Raw genomic sequence first — 27,972 nt, forward strand, 5'->3', positions numbered from 1 at the left:
GCACAAGTACACAAACACGAGTGAGTAGTAAAGAGAGTGGTTGGCTAGTGAATGGACAAGACAACTCTAGGTGGAATAAAAATCAATTGGTCATCCACTGTAAATATAAAATCATATTTATAGTTATATTTCATGACTTGTACAGCAATTTTTTTATTTTTTTTCATGGGAAAAAAGACTAGCATTAAGATAAGAATATATTCTCGAATGTTTTACTGCTAATATAATCACTTGGTCATCCACTGAAAAATAAAATCATATTTATAGCTATATTTCATGCGCTAAAAAAAACAAACAAGCATTGACATAAGAATAGTTTCTCAAATCTTTTACTACAAATAGATTCTCAATTGGGTTAACATTAACATAAGAATATGATCACTTAGTCATCCACAGATAGAAAAAAATAAGAAGGGTACAATGAATTTCTGGCCAGAGTTTCTTGCAAGCAGTTGGGGTAGAGAATTTGTGGCTGGAGGCTTTGGAGGTATTGGTGGTGTAATCACTGGTTATCCGCTTGACACCATCCGTATCTGGCAACAACAGTCGTCGAAGGCCAGTTCTGCCTTCAGCATCCTTCGCAATGTCGTGGCCACGGAAGGGCCTGCTGCCCTCTACAAAGGCATGGCTGCACCATTGGCTTCTGTCACCTTTCAGGTCATGTTTATACTCAGTACATGCATATGTTAGTTCGATTTTAATTTTATTACATTCAAATTGATCACAATGTATGTATGATTTTGCATGTCTTGGCTTTTTAGATTGTAGTGATTCTGTAAATTTAAGGTCATCACATGGGGGGTTGGTAATATATACTCATTTTCATTTGAGATATTAAAACTTATCAAATCTAGACAATTAAGTTTCCCCAACCAAATATAGCTTATCAACCTTGTTTAGGCTTTTTGGATACACATTACTATAAGTTTTTTTAAAAAAATATTTTCCTCTCTCCTCATGTATGTGTGTTAAAAATACTTAGTATTCTCAAAAAAAAAAAAAAAAAAAAACTGTTATTATTTTATTCAAAATTAATTTAGTGATGTGCTTTAGTTGTGTTCGTTTACGATGCTGATATTAGTATTGCTACATTATTTAACTGATAGTAGTGAAATTCATTTGATTACCATTTGATCACTATCAAGAATCAGGCTGGAAAAACTAGCCATATTTATCATATTTGATATTCTACAATCGTACTTTATAGAATTCTTACGATCCTACTCTAGAGAATCAATTTGAATCAGTGTAGGATTTTTCATATAGCTTCTATGCAACATAACCAACATCCATTAAAGTTATTATAATTACTTGTAATTATTTTTCCCTATGATGAGATTAGGATTGTCCAACTCTATTAAGTTGTAATGGGTTTTGAAGGGCTTGACATTTCTCATTATCTTAATACAATTTGCAATTTTTTTGTAACTTTGGAATTGGGATGACTTTCTTTTGTAACGAATGAATTTGGAACTTTATGTATATTTTTGGTGTTAAAACTTGAAACTTGTAATAAGTTTGAAATTTAAACTTTCTTGTTTATTCATATATTGGTAATTTTAAGTACACAGTTAGTATTTTTTATTAGTAACATATATTATCAGTACAAATAATTTTTCATTATATTTTCTTATGAAAAGTAGAATCTTGTGATTCTATATCTGATCCTATGATCTAATCAACAAAATCCTCTCATCGATGTTATATAGGATCTCGATTTTGACTACTTTGTAGATAACCTTCATAGTTCACTACAAAAAACGGGGGTTTTGGGCCGCGTTTTTTTGGGCCACGTTTGTAAAAACGCGGCCCCAGACGAACTACAGCCCCGTTTTCCAAAAACGAGGCTGTAGTACAACAACAAAAGCCCCGTTTTTAAAACGGGGCCATAGAGAGGGTCTAAGGCCGCGTTTTAAACGCGGCCAAAGCCTCATTAGAGCTTCCCATTTAGTGTTTTTGGGCAGAAATTTTTCTTTTTCTTTTTTTGTTCCTTAACACCCCCTGCTGTTTCACAGTCATTCTCTCCATCGCAGTCACACCGAAGCTCACGCTTGTCCTCATCTGCCATCATCGTCCTCACAGTCACACCGAAGCTCACGCTCCATCGCCGACCCGATTCATCCTCCTCCTCACCCATCTTCGAAACCCAGTGCCGTTCATCCATCAGCCTCACCCATCCGTTCAATCAGCCATCGCAGGCCACGCCCCATGAAGAAACGTTTTAGTTTTAGGAAGATTTTGGTTATAATATCTATTTAAATGATAATCTTTTTAAAAGAGTATATTGTGGAAGTTTGCTACTCATTTATTTTTAAAATTCTTGTACTTAGGAAAAAAGTTCCATTCTTGACTTCTTGTGTTTGGTTCCATTCTTGCAGTGCCATTATGGACAAAAAGCTTGGAGATGGGATAGCCATAGGAAGTCATGTGTATAATGTGTATTATGGACAGTCATGTGTATAATGTGACAAGTTGAGGTATAACTTTAAATTGTGACAAGTTTAAAATATTGTGATAAGTTTAAGAAAATTTCAGCTTGATATTCTTTTGATATTCCAATTTGAAATAGTAGCGTTTGTAAAACTTATAGCAGTGTTTGTGTATTCACCATCTACTGTAAAGGAAAAGGGCAGGGAAAAAAAAAAAAAAAAAAAAAAAAAAACTATGGCCGCGTTTTTAAAACGTGGCTATAGACAGATTAAAAAAATATTAAAGGGTTTGTAGCCGCGTTCAAAACGCGGCTATAGAGGGATCTGTGGCCGCATTTTACAAACGCGGCCTAAGACGCCGTCTATGGCCGCACTTGCAAACGCGGCCTAAGACACTATCTATGGCCGCATTTACAAACGCGGCCTAAGACAACGTCTATGGCCACACTTTTCAAATGCGGCCTAAGACTGGGCCTTAGGCCGCGTTTAAAAACGCGGCCATAGACCCCATTTTAGGCCGCGTTTGTAAAGTGCGGCCATAGACCCAGTGCTTAGGCCGCGTTTGGAAAGTGCGGCCATAGACCTCAGTCTTAGGCCGCGTTTGAAAAGTGCGGCCATAGACCCCCTCTGGCCTATAGTCACGGGGTTTGGGCCACATTTGAAAACGCGGCCTAAAAAACGCCGCCATAGGCCAAATGGGCCTATGGCCACGTTTTTGGACCTAAGGCCGCGTTTTACAAACGTGGCCTAAAGCCGTTTTTTTTGTAGTGGTTCTTTCATTGTTTCTTTTTATCTAGATTTTCTCATTGAAAAAAAAATAAATAAATAAATAAATAAAATAATAATAAAAAACAAGAATTTCTTGAACGAGAGTGATTATTTGAACTCCACCGTTGGGCCACATGATGGGGATTCTAATTTCTATGTAAAGGTGGTATCTATTTTGGACTCAGCGTATGGGGTAAACTTTTCGCGTCAAACAAGGAATAGCACATGCCTATTATATTCCCTAAAAGCGCCCTAGACTAAAATAAAGAATAAAAGCCTAAGGTTTAGCTTAACATAAATGTCTTTATTCAGTCAAAAGCATAACATAGTATAAAAATCCTTTCATCAAATTCATAGATAAATTAAATAGGATTTTGTTAATGAGTGCGCGCTCTTGTGCAATCGTTTATGAGGCTTTAAACAAGTTCCACCCATGGTTGTCAAACTTGTTAAGAGAATTTCAAAGATCGAGTTGAGAGTCGTAAGATTTTACTTTTTGTAAAACAATAAAAGTGAAAATTCACCAATACTGATGATATATGCTAAAAGAAAATTATTGAAACTATTCCACATTAATAATGACCAATTGTAAGTATAGTCCAAATCTCTATAGAATAGACTAGATTGTCGCTAGAATTTTGAGACATGTAGATCGAGAATTAATTGGACTTTATTTATCAATACATACAATTCAATAAAGATAATTGTATGAAAGTATGAATTTTTCCATTTTCTTTTGATTTGAGTATAGAAGGAATTTTTATTGGGTTAATTCAAGTCTGAGAAAATTTTTTGGTCTAACTTATTTTTTTATATTAAAAAAAAATTGCACAAATTAATTATAAAATCTAATGACTACTAAGCACTAAATTATCAATACAAAACAAATGACAATATCCAAATCAATGTTATAACTTGTTAACAGCCATAAAAATAGCAATTTATTAATGAGAAAGAGGAAAACAATTGCAAGTAAAAAGAATAGAAATATATTTATAAATCAAAGCAGGATTGACGATTCCTCTCAAAACAAAACAAAACAAAAAAAAAAAAAAAAAAAATACCAAAAAAAAAAAAACTTTAAACTAAATTTTATCAAGTTTTCGTCTATACTTGTTGCAAAGCCAGACCATAATAATAAAATAGCTTTGAAAATAGCTAAAGTGTGTCAACTTAAATGTGTTAGGCATCCATTCTACTCGATCTAAAGATCAGTTTTTAGGAAATGGCTGGCGGTGATCTTCTTGTGCATTTGATTTACTGACGTTTTGGTGATACGTGATATGCATGAACACTAATCATGAGAGAGAGAGGATGAATAATTCAGTAGTTGTGATTCTTATACTTGCATGCACGTCCTCTTGCAAATGATCACTATCAAAAATATAGAATAAGTTTCCACCCTTGCTTCCTTGAAATAATTCACGGATCTCTCACTTTCATAGTAAAGGTAATGGTGCTTCTTCTTGTTGTGTGTAGTGGATTTGTGATGTGCAAACCCATGTCTTTACATTTTGTGGATGGAGAACTATTGAAATGAACCTCAAGATTTGATCATCATAAGGTTAAGATGGGTTTGTTGTTGTTGTGTGTAGTGGATTAGTGATGTGCAACTCGGTGTCTTCGGATTTTGTGGATAGAGAACTCTTGAAATGAACTTCAAGATTTGATCGTTGTGAGCTTAAGATAGTGATATTGAGAATGATGTGCTGAGACTATGATGAATAAAGCTTTTAGAGTCAAATCAGATGGTGTCTTAGGTGTTTAACGATTCTATGATGTTTAGGGCTTTGGGAGGATGATTGAGATGACTTGAGTGGTGTGAGAATGATGTTTGAGAGATAGAAAATGATGGCTAATGAAGCTTCGGTCGTGATCCTTGTGGAGAATGGTGTTGCATGAAAGCAACATAATCTCTCTCTACAAGAACACAAAACTAGATCTGAAAATTTGATAGCCAAAAACTCTCCTAATTTTTGAAGGTAAGGGGGAGGGGGTGTGTTTTTTATAGCTGTAAATTGATTAGAGAGTTCAAACTGCGCTCCTTTCCATCCATCCAAAAGTTTTTGAACTTGTATCTATCCACTTGCATGTTTGGAGCCAAAAAAGTGGCATTGAAATTTGAAATTTAATCTGTGCATGCCTCAAGATTATGGTCATAACATTTTGACTCACATTGGACTAAGGAAATTCAAGCATGGTTTTAACAACCAGATCGGGGCAAAACCAGATTTGCCTTCGATTCTCATTTTTTACCAATTTTTTATTAGTTTTGACCGGTTTTTGAATGGCTTTGAGCATTTTTACCGGATCAGACTAGTACCCAGTTCTTGATTGAATCGGTCGGATCGTCCGATCCAGTCCGATTTTTAAAACTATAGATTACAGTGGAGTTTGAAAAATGATTCAAAATGCAACGATTATTACAAATATTGTTTGTTCAAAATTTAAATGTTTACTATGTCAAAATTACTCGTCAATGTGAGTCTAAAAAATTTTTTTCAAATTTTGAACAACTTTAGCTTGATTTTTTTATTTATTCGAGAATAATTACATAATTAAAGAGATTGTTTTTTATGCTACTTTATGTTCAAAGTGTTCTCCAAGTAATTTTTAATTTTAATTTTAAACTTTCTTTCTCTTTTTTCATGGAGGCAAAATCAAAATTGAAAAGTTAATAGTATTTGTGATAGATAAGGCCCCTTTTGGTAGAGTTGTTAAACAACTCATTTTCAATTTTTAAATAACATTAAACATATTTCCACACACTTTTTTCATCCACACATATTTCAAAAAATTACAAACAATATTATTTAAACTCCTCTACCAAACGGGCCTAAATCTTCTGAGATGACATTTCACACAAGTAGATATTTTAACATTTTGATTTGAGGGTAAGGGTAAAAGGATTTAAGATATTTTAATTAGTGGTCTTTCCTTAACTGCCTTGTAGGATTTTTTTTTTTTTTTCCACGTGATGAGCAAAGATCCTCACATAAATCAAATGAAATTAATCTCTTTTTTGTGCAAGTTAATTGGCAAGAATATAAAGATCATGATTTGCAAAAACTTTTGTCGAAGAAATTCTCCATGCTCGATTTGAAAAAGAGATATTGAGAAGAAAGTTTCGAATTTAGAATGAAAGAAAAGTCTTCCTAATTTTGAAGGAACGCTAATTTTTTTTAATTAAATTTTTACAAAAAAATTTATTATTGGAAAACCAGCGGAAAGTGAGACTATGCTCAAATGAAAAGAAATTTAAAGCAAGTCAAGGGCCATTGCCCCTAGTTCGTTAGGGGGAAAAAAATTAAGTTTATTGGGCTTTTTAAAAAATTTTGTTGAATTTCTTGTGAAACTATTTTTTTTTTAAATCAATTTAATCCATGGGATTTTTTTTTTTAATGATCAAGCACATTTCGAGGAGGAGAAAAAGAGAGTAGAAAATGGGGTTTTGCTGAAAAAGCGCCCTGATACCTTATATTTAGGTTTGGAGATGATTTGAGGTTAACCTTAAGAAGTAGAGATGATTTGAGTTCAATGCCTCTTGTGAAGATTTTTTTTTTTTTTTTTTTTTTTTTTTGAGACATGGTAGGGCAATTCCCCTGGATCAAAAGATAAATTTTTTTTTTGAAAAATTAAATCACAGGTCTAATACTCTAGCTGTAAAGATGATGATTTTTGCAAACAGTCTATGGGCTTAACACACTTTTTTTTTAAAATTATTTCATGGGCCTAATGCATCTGGCTTCGAAGCAACCATTAGGCTTTTCTTTTGTTTTTTGCCTTTTTTGAAAAAAATTGTCCATTTTACTTTGAGTAAATGTGTGGATTTTACATGATGGTAATGCCTAGAGTTGTGTACAGAGAAATTGGATATAGGTCTGTGAAAAAGAATGAATTTCAAAGAGTAAGTGCCGATCGTCACTTGTTTCTCAATATGAAGGTACCAATCGGCATCTTGGTCTTGGTCATCAATGTGAGAAATTTTTGTGAATTATGGCCTTTTAAATGTACAATGTGAATCTCTGTGGTTATGAATTAGACGTTTGGGTGTCTTGAATTGGTGCTTTGGATTGTTGAGTTTTGAATTTTTTTTTTTTTTTTTTTTGGGATTTGCATGGGTTGAATGTTTTGATTCTGGAGATTTCCAATGTTTGGTTGATGGTTTATGTTTTGGGCCTTGCTTGGAAAAAGTGAAATGGTCTATTGCTCAATGAGTTATGAATTGTTGAGCGTTCAAACATGATCTTGAAATTTTCGTTGGATGGTGATGAGATGCCAGTAGTGAGATTCAATGGTTGTTGAGGCTGTTGATATTATTGTTTATTTTGTTCCGAAAGGGGTTGGACTTGTTCATTCTTTGGTCTTGGTCTTGTGGTGGGTAAAGTTTAATGTCTACAAGGTGTTTGGAATTTTTGTTTCAATGTGTCATTTAGTTAAACCGACTGATTTCCTGAGTGTAATCACTAGTGGTAAAAGAAACATGACATTGTTGTGAATTTTTCATGGCTCATTATTTTGGAAAACTTGAGACTACTTGACCACTCAGAAAGAAAAATTTGTATTTTTTTTACTTTGCTTTTGGGTTTAAAGAAAATTAAAATATGATGCAACTTACATTTTAATCTTGGAAACAACCAAAAAGAAGAAGGAAAAAAAAAAAAAAAAAAAAAGGAGTCATTCTTGGTTTTCAAATGTAAGGCTGCAGGCATGTGAGTTTTAGGTCTGTGTGTTAATGTATATTATTTATATTACTTTTGACATCTTTGATTATCAACTTATATTGATTTTTATCTTTTTATTTAAAAGAACATTTTCACTTGATTCTTGAAGTTGGGTTTTGCCAAACCATGTCACTAAGACCAAATCATGACATTAATTGTAATAGAAAATATACAGGAATATTTATTGCTCACTAAGTATAAAGCAAATATTCAATAAAAGTGCCTGCTTTAATAATACCAGGAGATAGTGTAAGCCAGAAGTATAAATTTTGATGCAATTTACATTTTAATATTGGGCACAACCAAAAAGAAAAAATGGAGTCATTCTTGGTTTTCAAATGTAAGGCCGCAGGCAGGTCAGTTTTAGGTCTGTGTGTTAATGTATACATTTATAATGTAAACGTGATTCCTTTTCATGGTTTTTGGTTTTGCAAAACTGATATAACAATTCTTTACACTGACTCAAGTCATGTTGAGGGTTTGTACATTGCAGAATGCCATGGTTTTCCAGATCTATGCTGTCCTCTCTCAAGCACTTGACTCATCTGTTTCAGCTGCAGATCCTCCTTCCCACAAAGCTGTTGCTCTAGGAGGATTTGGTACTGGTGCTTTTCAGAGCCTAATTCTCACTCCAGTACAACTAGTAAAAATCCGCCTTCAATTGCAGAACAATAGCTACACAAAACTACATCAGTCAGATCCTTACAAAGGACCAGTAAGTGTTGCCACAAGCATATTCAAAACACAAGGTATAAAGGGGATGTTCCGAGGTTTAAACATAACCTTGCTAAGGGATGCTCCTTCTCATGGTTTTTCTACTTCTACACATATGAGGATTTGTGGGAGAAGCTTCACCCTGGCTGCAGAAAGAGTGGCCAAGAAAGCCTAAACACAATGTTGGTTGCAGGAGGTCTAGCAGGAGTTGCCAGTTGGGTTTCATGCTACCCCTTAGATGTTGTAAAGACCAGACTACAGGCTCAATCACTCTCATCTCCACAGAAATACACTGGCATTGTTGATTGCTTTGGCAGGATTGTAAAAGATGAAGGATATCACATGCTTTGGCGCGGATTAGGAACTACAATTGCTCAGGCATTTGTGATGAATGGGGCTATATTCTCTTCTTATGAGATAGCTCTAAGATGCCTGTTCAACAATAGAAGCATTCAATAGTAGAATGCAATTTAGGAAGTACTTTCCGAAGAGGCTCAACTTCTGGCAGTAGAAATCTCTCTAATAATATTCTATTGGCGAAGGCCTTAACAACAATGTATATCGTGAATGATATGTCTTCATTGTTGAAGCACTGCTGCTGTATGTTTCAGAGAGATCAACATTTATATTGAAGAAAAGGATGTACTTTTGTCAAGCAACATATCTAGACAATTAAAGACTAGATAGAAATTTACATCTAGGCAATGAAAGAGTAGATAGAATTTTCCTCCAACCTGATGTGGAGGAACGTTCTTTTAACATAACAGACATTTCAAATCTATCCATGATTTCTTTAATTACATAAGCCACTTAATAGTAATGTAATCTATTAATCTGTATATTTGACTTCATAGATCATACGATTAAAATACCGATAGATCTTATCTGAATTGTCCCCAGAGAATTTAGCTGCTGTTAATAGCTTGAAGTGAACTCCACATCATTTGATCAATTTAGCATCTTTGCTTATAAACTCTGCAGCATTTTTTTTTAATGAGAAAATTTTAACAAAATATAGGATAGACCAAGGACGGAACTAGGATTCGAGTTTAGGGGGCCGAAGTATAAACCAAATTTTTTTTGAGAAATTTCAAATTTTATCACCTTAATTAACATTACAATCTAATATTTGTTGGCACAACTAAAGATCATGTTGCAATAAACTAATACCAATTTCATTGGTGGTGATTTTTTGAAATTTTGTTAGAGGATTTTCAAAATTTAGGACATCAACACTAGATATATCCTGAATTGTAAATTTAAGATAATTTGTCCTTAATGTAAATTTAGTGGTCTTAATTTTTCACTCCATTTTAATCATCAATTGACAAATCAAAAAAATTAATTTTAATAATTTCCAAATGACAGTTCTCTAAACCTTTAGACTCCAATCAACGGTCACAGATCATTATTAACAAGTATGGTACTATTCAATATTCTAGCACATTCTACATCATGCTTCCATGCCCCCACACGACAATAAAATAATGTTAATTTGAGAATATTTTTGGAGGGGGGCCAAAAGTAATATTTTGGGGTACATTTTAAATTTTGGGGGACAGACTACGCATGATTATGCTCGTCACCTGCAAGATTTTGGCTCTTTCGTAGTGATTTCACTCAATGAGATACAATTATTAATCATAAAAAATCAGAGTTAAGGTTAAATGTACACAAGTAGAATACATATTCCCTATGCAGCAGCCTAGAATTATCCACATGCTGCATAAGAGGCAAGACGATGCATTACTCACAACCCTGCGTTGGCATCTTCCAACTGCAATGTAATCTCTGCCAACACATTGGTATATGGTGTCCAACAGCCCAAACAACTCAACTGACCCCTTAGACAGATTCAGAAGAATCAGGAGCTCAGAACCATACAAATCATCACGCCCCAGTTGCATCAGTAATGCTGCATGCACAAAATGTCACAATCCTTCTGCAGTATAGTGCAAAAGCAGGCAGCCTAGCCATTTGCTTAATTTGTGCCACATAACTCTAAAGCGCGAGCCTAGCCATTTCATAATTAATATTAATTTTTTTTCATTACCAGCCACACATTCCATCCATCTCAATGATTAGCAAATGATGACCCCACCAAATAAATCTTCACGTATCCAAAGCATTGCTGTGTCGTCCCTTACTCTCATGAATGATTCTTCCATTCAAAGCGATGCAGTCAGAAACAAATGAGACCAGAATTTATGCATACTAATGTACCAAGCCATGTCATCAGGAATCACGCTGTTGCTAATACTCAATCAGCTTCCAAGAAATACAATTCCTCAAAATGCTTAGAAAAGACCCTTAACATTACTGGAATTGAAACCATCTACTTGATTACCTTAATAAGAGACGGGTAGGCATGCACATCTTGCACTAAGATGACAGATGGTACATCAACAATTTGGTCATTAACCAGGGCACTTTGTTTGTAAATTTGTCTAAATTAAATACTACTGAGAAATAGAATATCATTACTAATATGAAATAGGAATAAGTAAAATCAACTCATAATTAAAAAATTAGTGGTCAAATCGCGTATAACCCACAAAATAAAAAATCAAATCCCATCCCACACTAACTCAGTATCAAATGAGCATGCGCGTCTGCTTTAATATCATGACTCATTTAATAGTCATGTAGCTTTGTCTTGTTTCGATAACTTCATTGATCGTGTAATTAAAATATGGTCTTCAGGTATACTTTGACTAAGAAAGTATGCTCTTATAACATGGAGAAGACCAGTGGCGGGCTAATCCATGCAAAATATGGTCATCTCCATGTTATAAGAGCGTACTTTCTTAGTCAAAGTATACCTTCTCTAAATGTTAAGAGCATACTTTCTTAGTCGAAGTCTCTCTTAAAAATCAGATTCTTCAGTCAAACCAAGGCTCTCTCTCCATCTCTTACACTTCGCCAAGGGTTTCACTTGTTCTACATTCAAGAAATTTACAATCCAATGTAATTCTAACCACTCCGAATGTCACTTCTTTCTATTATTTTTTCACTGTGTGTGTGTGTGTTTTCATTTTTTTGATTGAATAGTGTGATTGATTTTTAGATTGAAAATTGCAGAGGAAACAGAGGAGTTTGACGTGGATATGAATGTGCGTAAAGATCTGACAGGCACAACACAATTGTTCTCACCTGTTGAGGTTATCATTTGCTTCATATTTGGCGTTGTTTTTTTCCTCTTAGATTACGTTCTAAACCTATAATTAGTGCTTAGAAATTTTTTCTTTTAATTAAAGGTAGAAATAGTGTGTGTAACAAATTAATCATCTAATTTCAAAAGCAATAATTAAACTCTTTAGTTTTAAAAAGTAGCACTCTTTTTTTTTTTTCTTTTTTTTGATGAGAAAAAGAGGGGGCGGGGGTGACCATTGTGACTCACCCCTCTGGCCGTAACCATAGTAGCACCTCCTGCTAGAGAATGTTGGATTGAGTCATAGCTATTGTGGTCTGGGGTGACCACAGACCTCACTCTAACACCTCGAGAGAGTTGGTAATTAGGGGCTCCTCAGTAGGGATACCCAAATTCCTCCCCAAGTACTCACCTGAGCTCGAACTAGGGACCACAAATCTGATTCACGGATCCCAACCACCCTAAATCATATAGTTTTAAAACTAACAAATTAATTACTAAAAATCTTATAAGTTAACTAGTTGACACATTTCTGTTGTAACTATCCAATTATCAATAATAATAATAAAAGAATAACAAATAAATTTTATTGTTCCACTTAAATGGATTAAAATTTATTTTGTTACTTTATAGAGCCTCCTGGATTGAAAATTTCTCTTCTTCTTCTTCTTCTTCTTCTTCTTCTTTTTTTTTTTTTTTATGTTCTTTTTAGATTTCCAACTACTTTATAATTTGACTGGATCTTTCTTTTTTAATGCTCATTCCACGCTAATTTGACAAATATTTTTAATGGTAATTATTTAAATTGGCACCATTTTTTTTTTTTTTGAGAATTTAGCCTTTTTTCTAAATCATGTTTTCGAAACACGATTTTGTCAACAAATTTTTTGTTTCAAAATAGGATTTACTCTAACTTGAAAGTGCACTATCATGTTTCCAAAACAAGTTTTAAAAATAATAATAAATTTCAAAATTGCAAATTCTTCCAAGCATATATGCACGCTATTTTAGTTTTCTAATTGCTGCAATTTAAAATTTCATTTATGCATGACTTTAAAGTTCACTTTAATTGTTTAAAGTGAGCTGATCCACTGTTACCAGATAATTTTAGGATATACTATTTAAAGAACAAGTGTTCATGTGTTTCTAGATTCTAGAAAAGAATGAGTAATGCATATTAGTTTGCTAAGTTCGGTATGATCAATTGCAAATCTGTTTAAACATTATAGTTCTAAAATTTTCGATTTAATGATACTTCATTACTTCTTTTCCTTTCAATTTCACTTCACTCAAAGTTTTGAGTTCTCGAAGTATATGTGAAATGATATTGAGACAGATTCTGTGTTATTTTAAATGGGTTTGTTGAATAGATTTTTATTGTCCTGAGTTTAGCACTGGATTTTGTGTTGATACGAAGACTTAATTGTTCAATTTAGGAGGTTGCATAAGAGCTTGTTCTACCATTGTTCTGATACTTTCCTCTACCATAGCTCACCAAAAAAATCAACAAAGTATTATGGCAAGCAAAGCACGAAAACTTGTCCTCGCTTTGTTATGTCTGCTACTCTTCTAGGGGCCATCTTCTCAGCTGGACAAATTATTGCCAGGACAGGAGATCAAATTCAACAATGAGGATTTAATTTCAAATCAAGGAAACTTTATATTAGGATTCTTTGTGCTTAAAAGTAACAATTACTACTTAGGAATATGGTACAACGACAATCGTCAACGCCTGGACAATTTAGTGTGGGTTGCCAATCGAGACACTCCTGTCTTGGACAATTCTGGAAGTCTTACCATTGATAATAACGGGAACTTGAAAATTTCAAACAATGGGAGTCTTTCTATTGTACTATATTCCGGAGAGGAAAGAGGCAATAATACAATTGCTGTTCTACTTGATAATGGTAATTTTGTACTGCGCGAACAGAGTTCAGGGCGACAATTGTGGCAAAGCTTTGATTATCCTACTCACGTACTTCTGCCGGGAATGAAACTAGGAGTTAATCAGAAAACAGGACAAACTTGGTCTTTAAGATCATGGAGAGGCTCGATGGTACCTGAGGTAGGATCCTTTACGTTTGGCCTGGACCCTAACCAAACAAATCGATTGGTCATCTTATGGCATGGGAACATCTATTGGACTAGTGAGCCTTGGAACAACGGTAGTTTCAAATATTTATATTCGAACTACTATTTTAGCCATGTATCAAATGAGAATGAAACATACGTCAATTACTCTCTGATAAATCAAGACTTCACAAAATCCCCTTCGTTAACGATAGATTACTTGGGATACCTTAATGATTCGGGCGGAGCTATAGTCTACTGTAGTCCTTTTGCTTATAATCCCTTTTATTTTGGGTTTAGAAAATGGATGTGCGATGAAAAAGCTACCTGAGTGCAGGAGTCCTGATCCCAATATTCAAATATTTCCCTATTTGTTGAGCAACAGCAGCAATGGATTCATGTTTAATGAAAGTGACAACCTGACCATTGTGGATTGTCAGGCCAAGTGCTTGAACAATTGTTCTTGCATTGCCTATGCATCTACAAATGAGGATGGCGATGCTGGCTGTGAAATTTGGAGCACGTGGCCAAAAGAGAGTTATAGTTATACTACTGTTTCTTCTTTCACACGGACAGTATACAATATTAATTCACCAAGTAAGTCTACTTCATACCCAATTTATCACACCAATCTATATAATTGACATGTACATACAAAGGGTAAGTAGGAACAGATGATGAGCGGATGATACGCATGGCTGTGATGTATAGATGATGTGGCTGCTTGATTTTTTTACTAGCATAAGCTTTATCTTTTGGGGATTGTGAATCATCCGAATGTGCAAATGCTTCCGTTAAGAGACAATTACTGCTCTACATCTAAAGCACTAGAAAAACATAAACAAACAAATCTAATTAATATCTGTATTACACAATTATTTTATTCAATTTTGTTCGAATTCCTACTTACACAAATTTTTCTAACAAGGAATTGTCATAGAAGGATCCATATAACTTCTTAATATGGAATAAGAGTTTCAATGGTTAAAGACTTAAACTTGTCTATACTTGAATTATGAACGAAGACCCTAACCTTATTTCAAAAAATAAATAATAAAAAAGCAAAAAAAATAATGAGAATAATTTCAAAAGATTTGATACCCCTATAGGTCAAAGTCAAAGCTAAGAGTGTGCATCCAACATACCAACCCAACAAAATGACCCATTCCAACCCAACACCTCGAGTTGGTTTTGTGGGTTGGATTGGAATTTTATTTTGAGTGGTAGGTTAAATTGGGTTTAGGTTGATAGTTTTTTTGGGTTTAGTTTACCTCCAATACTTTTTTAAATAGAGGTTTCATTTTGTTTTAAATACACAATGGCAAGTGGTGGTAGGTTTTATTCTCTACCTTTTTTTAAGGTAGTGGGTGATGTGGCACTTTATCATTAAAACAAAAGGATATTCTATTTTAAAAATTACTGCAAGTAAGCCAAACTCAGTTTTTTTTAACCCATCTAAACCAACACAACCTAATATATATATATATATATAGTTTTTTCAACCCGACCTATGCACTCCTCTAACCGAAGCAATGAATTTTATCAATCTTAGTTTAATTTCTAATGCACAAGCAGTTCCTTCATCTCAAATCATGGTAAATGATAAGAAAAACAAAATTAATAGAAAAACGGTTGCTAGTAGAATGCTAAAATTTGTTTGTCCATGCATGTAGCACCCAATATAGATGTAGATCACAGCCACGCAAAAAGGTGGTGGATATGGCTCATCGTGGTGGTAGGGGGATTTTTTTATCCCCTTGTGCTTCTTATGCTACACAAAATGGAAAAAACACAGAGCAAAAGGTAACTGATGTTCCTACCTAGATGCTTCAGCTATATTACTGATGAAAGAAGCAACAAATTTTCAAGATATATTTTGCATGTATGTTAATTAGGGGAGAGAAAAAGGAAAGAAAAGATGCTTATACAAGAACTTGGAGGTCATGTAATACCTTCCCCTGTACATGATAAAGTGCAGAAGCAAAATAAAGATGGGCAAGCTAACCATGAGCTGCAAATCTTCAACTTTGAAAGCATTTCTATTGCTACAAGTAATTTCTCAATCAAAAATAAATTAGGAGAGGGTGGTTTTGGACTAGTTTATAAGGTTAGTTTGTGATTCTCTCTCTCTCTCTCTGATAAAATTTAAATTTTTTATTTGTCCCAATACTATCTCTTTAATTATTTAATTATTTTTGTATGAATTTTGAACTTAAGACCTAGTCTAAATAATCCAACTCATCCAATCAATAAATTGTTTAAATCTTCTATTTAAGCAAATACTATCTCTTTAATTATTTAATTATTTTTGTATGAAATTTGAACTTAAGGCCTAGTCTAGCTAATCCAACTCGTCCAATCAATAAATTAGCACTTGAACTAAGCCCAAGGGCTCAATAGAATCTTGATAGAAAATCAAATAAGGTTAGTAGAGACTGAATTAAGATAATTTGAGTAAAATATTACTAACCCAATATATACTTTCAGGGTAAATTACCTGATGGGCAAGAAATAGCAATAAAAAGACTTTCGAGAAATTCTGGACAAGGATTTGTAGAGTTCAAGAATGAGGCTATTCTCATTGCTAAACTCCAACACACTAATCTCGTCAAGCTTTTAGGATTTTGTATTCAAGAAGGAGAAAAAATACTAATATATGAGTACATGCCTAACAAAAGCTTAGACTTCTTCCTCTTTGGTAAGGCATATGTTTGCTTACGCGTTGATTTTTGTTTCTTTTATATGATGTTAATCAATACTTAACATTTGCTTGATATTATTTTTTATTTTGAGTCAAATTCTACTAAAAAGTATTTATTAAATTGGAAAAAACGCTTCAACATCATAGAAGGCATTGCTCAAGGACTTGTTTATCTCCACAAATATTCAAGACTTACAGTAATTCACCAAGACTTAAAAGCAAGCAACATTTTGCTTGATGAGGAGATGAATCCGAAAATATCTGATTTCGGCATGGCTAGAATATTTGGATTGAAAGGTTCAGAAGAAAACACAAATAAAGTTGTTGGAACATAGTAAGTATTCTATTTGTGAGTTTGTGCTAGTGTATATATGTGCTTGTCCATACACTAAAGTTCATTGGATAATTATTATTTCAGTGATTATATGTCCCCGGAATACGCTATGAATGGTGTTGTTTCAATAAAAACCAATGTATTCAGCTTCGGAGTCCTACTATTAGAAATCGTTTGTGGCAAGAAAAATAATAGTCGCTATCAGTCTGATGATTTACTGAACCTTATAGGATATGTAAGTTTTTCACTTACCTCTTCTTAAAATTATACATGGAATTTTGGACTTGATGGGTAACATTGTGCATACAATTGACTTGTATCAGGCATGGCAGTTATGGAATGAAGGCAAGGTTCTAGTATTAAGATGCATTCATGTTGGTCTCTTATGTGTACAAGACCACGCATTAGATAGACCAACCATGATAGATGTTGTTTCTATGCTCTCAAATGAAGCTCTTCAACTTTCTCCTCCAAAACAACCTGCATTTTTTATCAACAGAGTTGCAGAAGTGCTAGAAATTTGTTCCTTAAATAATGTCACAATTTCAGTGATAGAAGTGAAATAAATATAAAAAATCCAGTAGTTATGTTTGAATGTATTATTATATACACACACCTGTGTGATGCCTAGGTGATAAGCGCTATACATGATTGACTAATCAAGCATTTATGGCTATATTAATGTGTTTCATTAATGAGTTAATGAGATTTTTAATAAGGGATCTACGCCTATAACTGATTGGGTTCATCTTCTTATAGTATGCAATGAGAAGAATTATTGATGTTTATAAAAGTTCAATGATTTAATTTTTTCTCACCATCTGGATTTATTGGGCGATTCAAGGATTCAACTGAACTCAATGTTAACCCGGGCCATATATATTTTGTAACAATAAATGCCGTAATAGATATGTAAAGTCGATAATATAAAAGTGACCCCGTTTTATAATTTCTCTTTTTGTAAGTGGCTTGGGGAAGTAAGTGGCTTTTCATAACCTATTAAACAGATATTGAACCAAGGGAACCGGATCCTTGTTTTTCACGGGCAAGGCTTCTGTCCAGTGGAAATTTCCACTGGACACGTCCAGATTTGGACGCGTGTCCACCATCCAACGGGTCCAGTGGAAACTTCCACTGGACACAAGCCACACTCGTTCTTCACTATCACCTTATTCAATGCCATGTAATCCACACACATACACAGCAAGCTATCTTGATTCTTTTGTAATAAAACTAAAACACCGCAAAGGGCTTTGGAAGACTGAATATACCCAGCATCCAGCAATTCTTTCTATGGAGCCCTTTCAGGAGGCTTCGAACTAGGAATACTGCAAGCACAAAATGTGACAATCCTTCAACAATATAGTGCAAAAGAGGCACCACCAGCATCTTCTTAACAAACAGGCAGGCTTTTTCGTCCCTATAATAGTATAATACTCGATATTGTTTTCTTTCCGTTACTAACCATACGTTCCATCCATCTCAATGATCAGTAAATGATGACCACACCAACTAAATTTTCACGTGTCCAAAGTGTTGTGTGTTCCATTATTCTCATGAATGCCTCTTCAAGATGACGCGCACACATAAACAAATGGTATTGGTATCCCAAACTTATGTGTATTGATGTTTCTGATATACCAACTCATCTCACCAAGAATGAAACTGTTGTAATACTCAATCAGCCTCCAATAGTTACGCTTTCATAAAATGCCTAGACTATCTGCTTGATTACCTTATGGTTCATTTGGATTGAGGGGGAGGGAGAGGGAGTAAAGTATAGTATAGTATAGTAGATTTAGCACAAAATTAGCTTATTTTTAGCTAATTCTACTCTACTCTCCTCCACTTCCCCCCTCCATCCAAACAGGCCATTAATGAAAGGGAGGGGGCCATTCGCATCTTTTACTCAAAATGACATCAAGATAGAGCATGCTCTGGCTTATTCAGAATTTGGCATGCTTTAAATGGTAACTTCAACTATGAAGCCCTCAAAGCACCTGGGCTAGTACCACCTTCATGACGATTTGGTTCTTCATGAATCAGACAAATGGATTCCCCATTGGAGATCTGCAGGTACAATGTCATTGGCCAAGCCACTTGTTTGTCAATTCGTTTAATGAAATACTAATGAGAAAAAGAAGATGAAATAAGGGATATAAGATAACAGGGGTGCTCAGCTTGCTATGTAAACTAGTTGCAGATCCACACAATATGCATAGGTTTTTTTTTTTTTTCCCCTAAATAATATGCAGAAGATTTTTAATTTATGCAAAAGCAGAATCATATATTTATAAAGAATTTGTGTGTTCAATTGTTCACTTCCTTTCTAGAAGAAAGATCAAAATTTTTCTTTTGGCCAGCTTGAAAACAGAATCAATATTGAAATATCTCTTAATAGCGAAAAGATAACTTTCACCTTCATTGCATTGAAAAACAAACAGCCAGAAATATTACTTCAATATCAGTAGATGGGAACTATAAATTATGCTATTTCCCCACTATTACAGTAATTGATCTGATGCAGAACAGAACTCTTAAAGAAATTTGCAGGAACACATGCAGGAAATAATCAAGAAGAACATAACAAACCGTAGCACCACTTAAAGCATGCCTAGCATCACCAATAAGCTGTGGAAATTCTCCCTACAATTTCATTCATGAAAATCATCGTACCAATAAAGTTTCCTCTGGGGCTATAAATAAGGTCCCATATTACTTCAAATATGGAAACATCAACTCATACTAAAAATGGCAGTCAAATCCCATAAAAACCGAAAATTAAATTCAAATCAAAGCATACCCCATAATAGTTCAGCGTCAAATCGGCAACAATCTGGACCAATGGAATCAATTGGCATCAATCTGGTGTATGCATCAAGATCCATCTAGCACGTGTGGATAGGCAATGCAATGGATCACTCCTTATCCTAGAACATCACATACGCAAGATTTACTTCAGTATATTAATAGTTGTCTTAAATAATAATAAAAAAAAACCCTTCAGTTCATTGGAAACTGATGCCTACAGATGTGTGTGTGTGTATATATATATATATATAATAGCGATGAAATCAATAAATGAATTCTTTAGACAAAAAGATTTTGATTGCAAAATTTTTATCTTTCAAGCTACAGTTAAAAGTTCAACTTCAAAGGAGGAGCACAGAAATTACTCAAGATCAACCATGGAGCTAGTAGCAGCATGTCAAATATTTAGTTTAACTCCAAGTCAGCATAATTATTGATACATCAAATGCATATTCTTAGTATTCATTAATTACTAATTAGTATACTCTTACGCTTTTCAACTGTTGATCATTTTTCCTCTAGAATTATGATTGAAACAACTACGAGTCTGCAAGTGCTTTCAATCAATCTATCCCTTTTTAATTGTTTCTAATCCCAAATACAATATGGAACAAACAAAAAGAAATTACCAAATCATTAAGTAACTACTAAAGTGAGCAATATAATTATTTGAGTTTCATTCAAGAATTTTGGTGTTCAAAATAAAATAAATAACTAAAGAAATTGAAAATTAATTTTTTTGTATAGTCTATGAATTTCCTATAGGTATAAACAATTGAAATTAAGTGCGAAGACCAAGTGAATAACTACCATAAGGATTCAACCGTCAATAATAAACGGCATAGAAAACCCAAGTGGTTGAGATAAAACTATAACTGCTAAATCAAATAAGAACAAATTACAGCAACTATATCAACATTTTTTTATATATAAATATCAGCAACTCTATCAATATTACATGAAAAATTCACCATACATAAGCATGAAGAGGAACTTTCAAAAACAACTCTAGTACCAAAGGAATAGAAAAGGTATTAAAATAATCTCAAACCCTTTGATAAAGAATTATAGAAGTTATTATTGCTCTTCACTTAATTAGTGAGTATAGTCTAATATTTATTTATAATACAGCAGTAGAAGAAGAGTAACAGTAATCCACTTGTAGCAAAGACCTTAAAAAACAGTAATCCACCACTAGTATAATTAATCAACTAAAAGTAACAAAATCAAATGTAATTAAAAAAAAAAAAAAAAAAGAGTAATTATTAGGTACTCCTAGATTATCTAATAATTTTCCTTAAAACAATTAAGTGCAAATCCAAATTTAAGCTATATATGAAGCAATTTTCAGATTATTTGGGGTTACAGCTAAGGAATGCCTTAATCCAAACATGGAAATAAAATAAAAAGTCAGATATAAATCAAAATTGAGATATTTTTAAGCGGATAAAATGCTTGATAAGAAATATGGCAAGAGACACATGATTAAAATAAAACCCCAATAGCCAAAACACAAACAAAATTACATATTAGACAATAAAATCAACGAACCTCGCCTTCTTATAAGCTTGTGTGGTTTTTGAGTCTAATGCTAGGATTGTGCAGTGTGATTCTTTGTTCTTTGAAGTTGTTGATAAGTTGGTTTAGATAACTTGTAAATGCTAAATTAAATGAAGAAAAATCCTATCTATCATTTAAAAATTACATTAAACTTGCAAAAAAATTTGATGAACCAGTTTTTGTTTGTCCACTATGAGAGGATGCAATGGCTCTGACAGAGGAAATGCAAAGGACAATAATCTGGGAAAAAATCTGGTTAACTTCAAAATTGGCAATCTTGATAAGAGGACCTAGATTTCACCATTATGTTTGATTCTGAAAATTAAAAGTAGGATTGGTTTAGTGTCGTAACTTACAAAGAGAGAGAGATATAAAGAATTGAGAGAGAAAGACAAAGAACTAATCATAGCTAAATCACCAATTGTTTATGCGAGCCGTTTAGGAAAAACTATGCCAAATGTCATACTAGACCTACAAATTGATAGCCAAGTAATAATCATATTGAAAATTGAGATCTACCAGTGTGTGCTTGATTCCACATAGAACGTCACCAGGTCATTAGAAAAAAATGCATATTTGTCTTGCTTGCTCATCCCCTTTTTGAAGAAAGGTTCCAGTTGTCAAATATGGAGGTATCCGCAATGAAACTGCAAAACATTGAGTGCCCTTTATATTAAAGGTTGTTCAGGTGACAGTGCCACTGTTACCATTCCCATTGAGTTAAAGGAAGAAGCAGCAGTAGGAGCATGGAAAAGCATCCTCAGATTTACATTCCCAATGGAACCACATTTAAGTTTGTCACATCAGTAAAAACCCTGTACAGCCAATTATGTAATGATAAATTTATAATATAAATAATCAATTAATAAAGTAGCATCCTATATGATATGATTAGTTGCTAACCATCATTCAGATCATCTTAAAGTATTAGAGATTAAGGTATAAGCATTTAAAAATGAATATATCTACATAGTTGTTTTTTAACAACTATTTTTCTGAGTATTCATTTTTTCCCTATAATGTGGTTGAAGGGAACTGTTCAAAATTAAGCAGGAATGCATGACCAAATACAATGGCACCCTCATGAGCACTATCACCAGATAAGCACCAACAGATAGGAACAGTAAGTTGAATAAGAAGCACCAAACACAGTAAATACAGTCAAATTCATGAGATGCATTCTAATCAGTTCTGGAGACTGTAACATCTAGCAAAAGCAGGGTTAAGTGGAGTTAGAAACTCGTTTATCAATTAAAGGGACCAGTTGGCAGTTTACTTATAAAGTTTCCATTTCCTTTTTTTATTATGCATATAAACTTCCCATTTCAATAATACAAATGAGATCTATTTTTCAGTTTTTGCTGAATACAAATGGATATCTATTGGCCGTCTTAAGTAATTCTCCATGACATGGAATCAATACTTTTGTGAGGACATCTAGTGTCTATCTTCTACTCTAATTCTTTTTGTTCCGAGCTTCTTCACAAAGGAGGGGAGAGTACTACTGCTTAGTCGTGAATATAAAGTTAAATATGGAAATTTTGCTCCAGCATTTTGAAAAAATTCTTCACAAATGACAAAATACAAATCTAGTATAAATTATTTGGTTGGCAGTTGAACTTAATGTTATTGCAACACCTAAAATTCTGATACAAAGTTACAAACCACTCTTTTAGGGCAACAATTGCGGCCCAATTCCTAGAAAGGATAACTTATAAAGGTCCTACCCAATGAACAAAACTCCAACTTCTGTGGGGTCTAGGATTCCAACTTGGAACATGTTGCTTTGGGTGGAAGACACTTACCAGGAGCTTTAGCTTAAATGACACCTCATTCCCTTGTAAGAGCGAGGTGGAGTTTAAGATTGTAGGTTCAAGACCCACCAGGTGCATGCAACTTACCAATCAAAAGATTATAGCAACCTATGCACAAAAAAATGGATTCAGAAAATGATGAAAGTAAGAAATTGTAATCCATTCCCAATGGAGATCAATGCAGAATCCATGATTGGAAAGGTGATATCAACTACGAGTAGCTTGAGTTGGGTAGCATACATAATTTTTTGTAACAAATATCTTTTCACATTACAGTTCGTTTCTAGGCTAAAAGCAGAGTGAGCTTCTACATCATTGTTGGGTTCCTACCTCAATTCTATTAAGATAAAATAATTTCACCAATAACAACACCCTAAGATAGATATACTAAGGGGAACAAACATGCAAGAGCTTTTCAGAGTTATACTATAAAAAGATTATCATACCTGACACTACAATTGGGTTTTGACCACATGAAGAGGTGTTGTCACAGCAGCAGCCAAGGCCCAATAGCTGGCCCAGCAGTGGCATGCCCAACCAACCACTCATCATTCACGCTCTGACGAAATCTCCTTCAAACTCCTCTTGGAATTGTCATAGGTTGCAAAATGCACTGTGGTAAATGGTGCATTCATCAACACCATCTTCCTATATGCTCCAAACCCTTCCTCAACACTCTGCGCTCAATCCCACACCCCCCTTATAAAAAATATTATTAAATTGCAGCCTCCACTTCACCATATTTATACAGGTAAACACACATCACTCGTCACCGTTGGGGACACAGCCAAGCCGGTGACTATTGTCAAATTATTCAGGTTGCCACTAGAGAAAACCTTCTTATATATCTCATAAACCAAAAATACATGGCATGGGCTGGTCCTGCACCAATCCCTCTATGGACTCACACAAGGCCCTTGGGTTTCAAAATCAATTGAAGGGCTAACCAAACACCTTTGGATTCTACCATTAAATAAGCATATGGATCTGTCATATGCAGAACATAAAAAACTAGCCAATTCATATTCAAAAGAACCAAGATTTGAAATGGCCATATACTATCGTTGAATCCCAAATTCGTAATAACTAACATTGGAATTACTTTCACTAAAAGCCAGACTCAAAAAGAAACCAAAACACATGCAAACAATTTCCAAAAATTTCTCCCAAAAACAGTGCCTCAACAAAACTACCCTTTTGGCTGCAACATAAGGAGTTTTATATGTACAGAACAAAAGAAGACAGGTTAGATAAGAAATAGAAATCATAGTTCCTCTTGGAGGCCTTTTTTTGTACACCCAGCAAAAAATTATTAAAAAAAGAATTGATGCTAAGACTTCTTGACAATGAATTGTAAGGTGTGTTAAAAGCCTTCTCCAACCTACTCAGAACACAAACCAAGTTCTAGCAAGGAACAATCAGCTCCGTCTATTGCAAAGTGCTGGAATTGAGGAAAATAAACAAAAGCACCATCTTCTAAGTTCCAACTCTCTAATTCCATTAAATTCAACAAAACTTCTCCAAAAAACTGTGTAACCGACCCTCTGACTATCCAATCCTTCATAAAATTAACCGTCAACTGAAACTCTCAGTTATAGCACATAAGCATCAATGGTCGTAATCTTTCACAGCAATTTATTATGCAAACAGAAATTTAGGAGCAACTGTCTGGGAGGCAATGCTCTTGTATGGCTAAAAAGACACATAAATTCAGAAATGTCCATTGCTTAAAAGTGAGATGGAGAGAGAAAGAGAGTTATGTCTGCATTTATAGAATAGAGAGAAGGGTCAGACCCAACATGGCAAAACTGTAGAAAGGCTCAACAGATTTTATATAAAGATTGAGATTGACACTATGCATAACATATAGTATTGTAGAAATGAGGGAAGGAATTGTGTGATGAATATTAAAGACTTCAGTGGAAGTTGAAGGTATGGTTAGTGGCTGACTAATAGTTATAGAAATGCAGAAACTTCTCTTTTCTTTCAGAGATAAAGATCAGAATTTGGTGGCCTATGTGGGCTAGAGTAATTCAAAACAAGCTACTTTGCAAGGAATTCATGGCCCCTGCAATGAAATGCTCTAGAGTCTCCATATACGATCCCACCCCCCCCCCCCCCACCTTCTTTTATTTTGTGATTGTATAACCCGTATTTTTTAAACACCCTACCCAAAAAAAAAAAAAAAAAAAAAAAACTAACATATTTTTTAATTTTATTTTTTTAGTAATTAAATTTAGAGAAGTTGGCATGTGGGTGTCATTTTAGTCTTTTTACATAGAAGGGAAAAAAAAATGAAGTGCAGCCCTCACATTTAGGATGTCACCTTATAATCCACTAAAAAAAAATGTCACCCTATTATTATTATTATTATTATAAAATTGAAGCCTCTGACCAATATTTGATTTTNTATTAATGGATTCATCTCATTTTTTATTCAGATGAAGCAACTCCCCAGGATTATCCTCAGACTCAACAATTTTATATATTGCATAGATTGAGATTGACACTATGCACAACATAGAAGTATAGGAGAAAGGTGGGAACAAATCGTGTCACGTGTGATGCATATCAAATACTTCAGTAGGGGTTGAGGGTGGAGCTAATAGCTGACTAATAGTTAAAGAAATGCAGAAATTTGTCTCTTTTTTTTTTCTTTTTCTTTTTTTGATAAGTAGAAATCTGTCTTTTCTTCAAAGATAAAGATCCAATAACAACCCCCTCCCCCCTCTCTTAACTTTGTGATTGTATTAATAAATCATCTCATTTTTCATTCAAAAGAAAATAAACAAAGCAGCAACTACTATAAACTCAATCCCTGGGATTTATCCTTTTCACATTTCTCCCAATGTGAAAGCCAACAAACAAAGGTTTGTGTTTAATATATTTGTAATAATAAGCTCAGATATGGATCTCAGTCTTGTTGTTGTTTTGAAAAAATACAATATAGTCTTCTGCATTTCAAAAGTAAAGAGAAAAATACCAAAAATATCTTCTTTTTTTGGGTGGGGAGAGGCTGTAGTAACAATCAATTATGGACCATATGTAATAATCAAATTACGGACCATATGTAATAATCATAGCACAATTCATGTATCTGTTCAAAGACATCAACATCTAAATTAAAGAAACACAAAGTTTACTAAGGGGAAAAAAGTTACAGAAAAAGTGAAAATCTGTCACCAGTTTTAACGACTCTGTGCTCATATTGAATTTAGTAACCATTGATTCTTTTTGGTAAATTGGCAACTTGGGTTTTCTTGCAGAATTGGCTATTGGATTTATCTTGTTCATAGACATATTATCAGTCCTCAAGATTTTAACAAGCTGAATAAATAACTATATTATTTCATTTCTATATTTCCACAGAATCATATGCAGCATATAGCATTCACATCAGATTCATGGTCACAGTGATGAGCAAAACAACAAGACAGACCTAGTGGCTAGTACCCTCTACATCATATTAGTACCAAAACCAAAAAGACTCATATGCTCAACAACATATTACCCTACAACACAAAAACACAACCCCACATGCTGACGGCAGAAACAGACAAAAGAGATACATTACAACGATTCTTGAACCCTCTAAGCACTTTCATGTGCAAACTGTTCGATCCTGTCCTCACTGAGATTCAGATTAGCATTGCTATCCTCCAACCCAGAGCTAGTCTCCACCAACACATGTGGATCATTGTAATGCCTGACAGCTTGAATTATGCCCCGAACACGCTTATACGGATCCGAACAATTGAAAATCTCAGACTCCAAGAACACGCCATCGCAGCCTAATTGCATCATCAGCGCCGCGTCGGCCGGAGTAACGATCCCTCCGGCGGCAAATTGAACCACCGGCAGCCTGCCCATTTGCTTGGTTTGAGCCACGAGATCATAGGGTGCCCTTATGGTCTTCGAAAAGGCGAAAACTTCGTCTTCATCCATGTTATTCAAGATCCTTATCTGACCCATTACAGCCCTCACATTCTTGACGGTTTTCGCTACATTTCCAGACCCAGATAAATCCCCTTGAATCCTTATCATAGCCGCACCTTCTCTTACTCTGCTCAACGCTTCTCCGAGGCTCTCACACCCACAAACAAACGGGCAGCGAAAGTTGTGCTTGTTGATGAAATTGTCCTCGTCTGCGAGAGCAATAGCTTCGCTCTCGTCGATGTAATCGACCCCAACGGCTTCGAGAATCTGGGCCTCGACGAAATGGCCGACGCGGGCTCTGACCATTATGGGGATCGAAACGACGCGCTTGATTTCCTTGATGAGAGACGGGTCTGGCATGCGAGAGATGCCTTGTTGAGATGGGTCCGAGTCCGAGACAATGAGACAACATGCACCAGCTTGTTCGGCGATCTTGGCATGTTCGGCGTTTGTGACTTCGACAATGGCTCCGCCGCGTAGTATTTGGGTTAGCCCAGCCTTGAGGGAAAATGGGCTTGTCTTGGCGTCTGTGATGGCGATGCTATTGTAGAGCGTGACGGCACCGTCTTCAGCCATCGCACCAAGTGTTTGTGAAATTGCCTGAACCAAAAAAATAGGAAGATCGGAAAAGAAAAGGAAATGAGTATTGGTTGGCTTTTGGGGTTGGAGAAGAGAGGAACTGAGAGGATGGATGTATAATAAGATGGGAAGGAACGTGCAAGGGTTTGGTTGGAGGGTGGTGGTGAGTTCGAGAAGTTTCGGTGGAATTTCAAGGCTGAGTCGGTGACTTACCACCGAAGTGTAGAAACTTCGATTCTATTTCTTACTCCTACATTCAGACTTTCGAGGTTGAAGGGTTCTTATTTTTACAGATGCGTGTACTTCAGCTATTACGTGTATAGAATAATCTTGTTTGTGACTTGTGACTTTGTGAGTTGGAAGCCAATATTATAGATTTTG

General features: G+C 34.6%; 2 protein-coding genes, 1 long non-coding RNA gene and 1 pseudogene across 3 annotated transcripts; 2 read left to right on the forward strand and 2 right to left on the reverse strand.

Moving 5' to 3' along the window:
- The first annotated feature begins 406 nt into the window (after nucleotides 1-406).
- On the forward strand, nucleotides 407-9,437 carry LOC112017426 (mitochondrial arginine transporter BAC2-like; annotated as a pseudogene).
- Nucleotides 9,438-11,372: 1,935 nt separating this feature from the next.
- LOC112017434 (G-type lectin S-receptor-like serine/threonine-protein kinase CES101) lies at nucleotides 11,373-17,457 on the forward strand. Its single transcript, XM_065779547.1, has 9 exons — nucleotides 11,373-11,434; nucleotides 11,703-11,796; nucleotides 13,360-14,109; nucleotides 14,297-14,453; nucleotides 15,752-15,963; nucleotides 16,344-16,554; nucleotides 16,654-16,891; nucleotides 16,976-17,126; nucleotides 17,215-17,457. The coding sequence occupies exons 1-9, from the start codon at nucleotides 11,373-11,375 to the stop codon at nucleotides 17,455-17,457; spliced, it is 2,118 nt and encodes a 705-aa protein (XP_065635619.1).
- Nucleotides 17,458-21,019: 3,562 nt separating this feature from the next.
- On the reverse strand, nucleotides 21,020-25,171 carry LOC136070109 (uncharacterized). Its single transcript, XR_010631348.1, has 3 exons — nucleotides 23,523-25,171; nucleotides 21,782-22,077; nucleotides 21,020-21,577 (listed from the first exon to the last, which is right to left on the reverse strand). It is a non-coding gene; the product is annotated as an uncharacterized LOC136070109 (long non-coding RNA).
- A 1,222-nt stretch (nucleotides 25,172-26,393) lies between these two features.
- LOC112017428 (pyridoxal 5'-phosphate synthase-like subunit PDX1.2) lies at nucleotides 26,394-27,882 on the reverse strand. Its single transcript, XM_024049877.2, has one exon. The coding sequence runs from the start codon at nucleotides 27,586-27,588 to the stop codon at nucleotides 26,668-26,670; it is 921 nt and encodes a 306-aa protein (XP_023905645.1). The 5' UTR covers nucleotides 27,589-27,882; the 3' UTR covers nucleotides 26,394-26,667.
- Nucleotides 27,883-27,972: the final 90 nt, after the last annotated feature.

This window comes from Quercus suber, unplaced genomic scaffold (genome assembly GCF_002906115.3).
Source record: "Quercus suber isolate HL8 unplaced genomic scaffold, Cork oak 2.0 scaffold_211, whole genome shotgun sequence".
In the NCBI taxonomy this organism is placed as follows: domain Eukaryota; kingdom Viridiplantae; phylum Streptophyta; class Magnoliopsida; order Fagales; family Fagaceae; genus Quercus; species Quercus suber.

Excerpts from the sequence above, each read along its gene's own strand:
- LOC112017434 (XM_065779547.1), top strand. The coding sequence starts at position 11,373 with ATGGAGAAGACCAGTGGCGGGCTAATCCATGCAAAATATGGTCATCTC. Across the intron at positions 11,797-13,359 it reads AATTGTTCTCACCTGTTGAG|GGGCCATCTTCTCAGCTGGA; the intron begins GTTATCATTTGC and ends CTACTCTTCTAG. Across the intron at positions 17,127-17,214 it reads TACTGAACCTTATAGGATAT|GCATGGCAGTTATGGAATGA; the intron begins GTAAGTTTTTCA and ends GACTTGTATCAG.
- LOC112017428 (XM_024049877.2), bottom strand. The coding sequence starts at position 27,588 with ATGGCTGAAGACGGTGCCGTCACGCTCTACAATAGCATCGCCATCACA.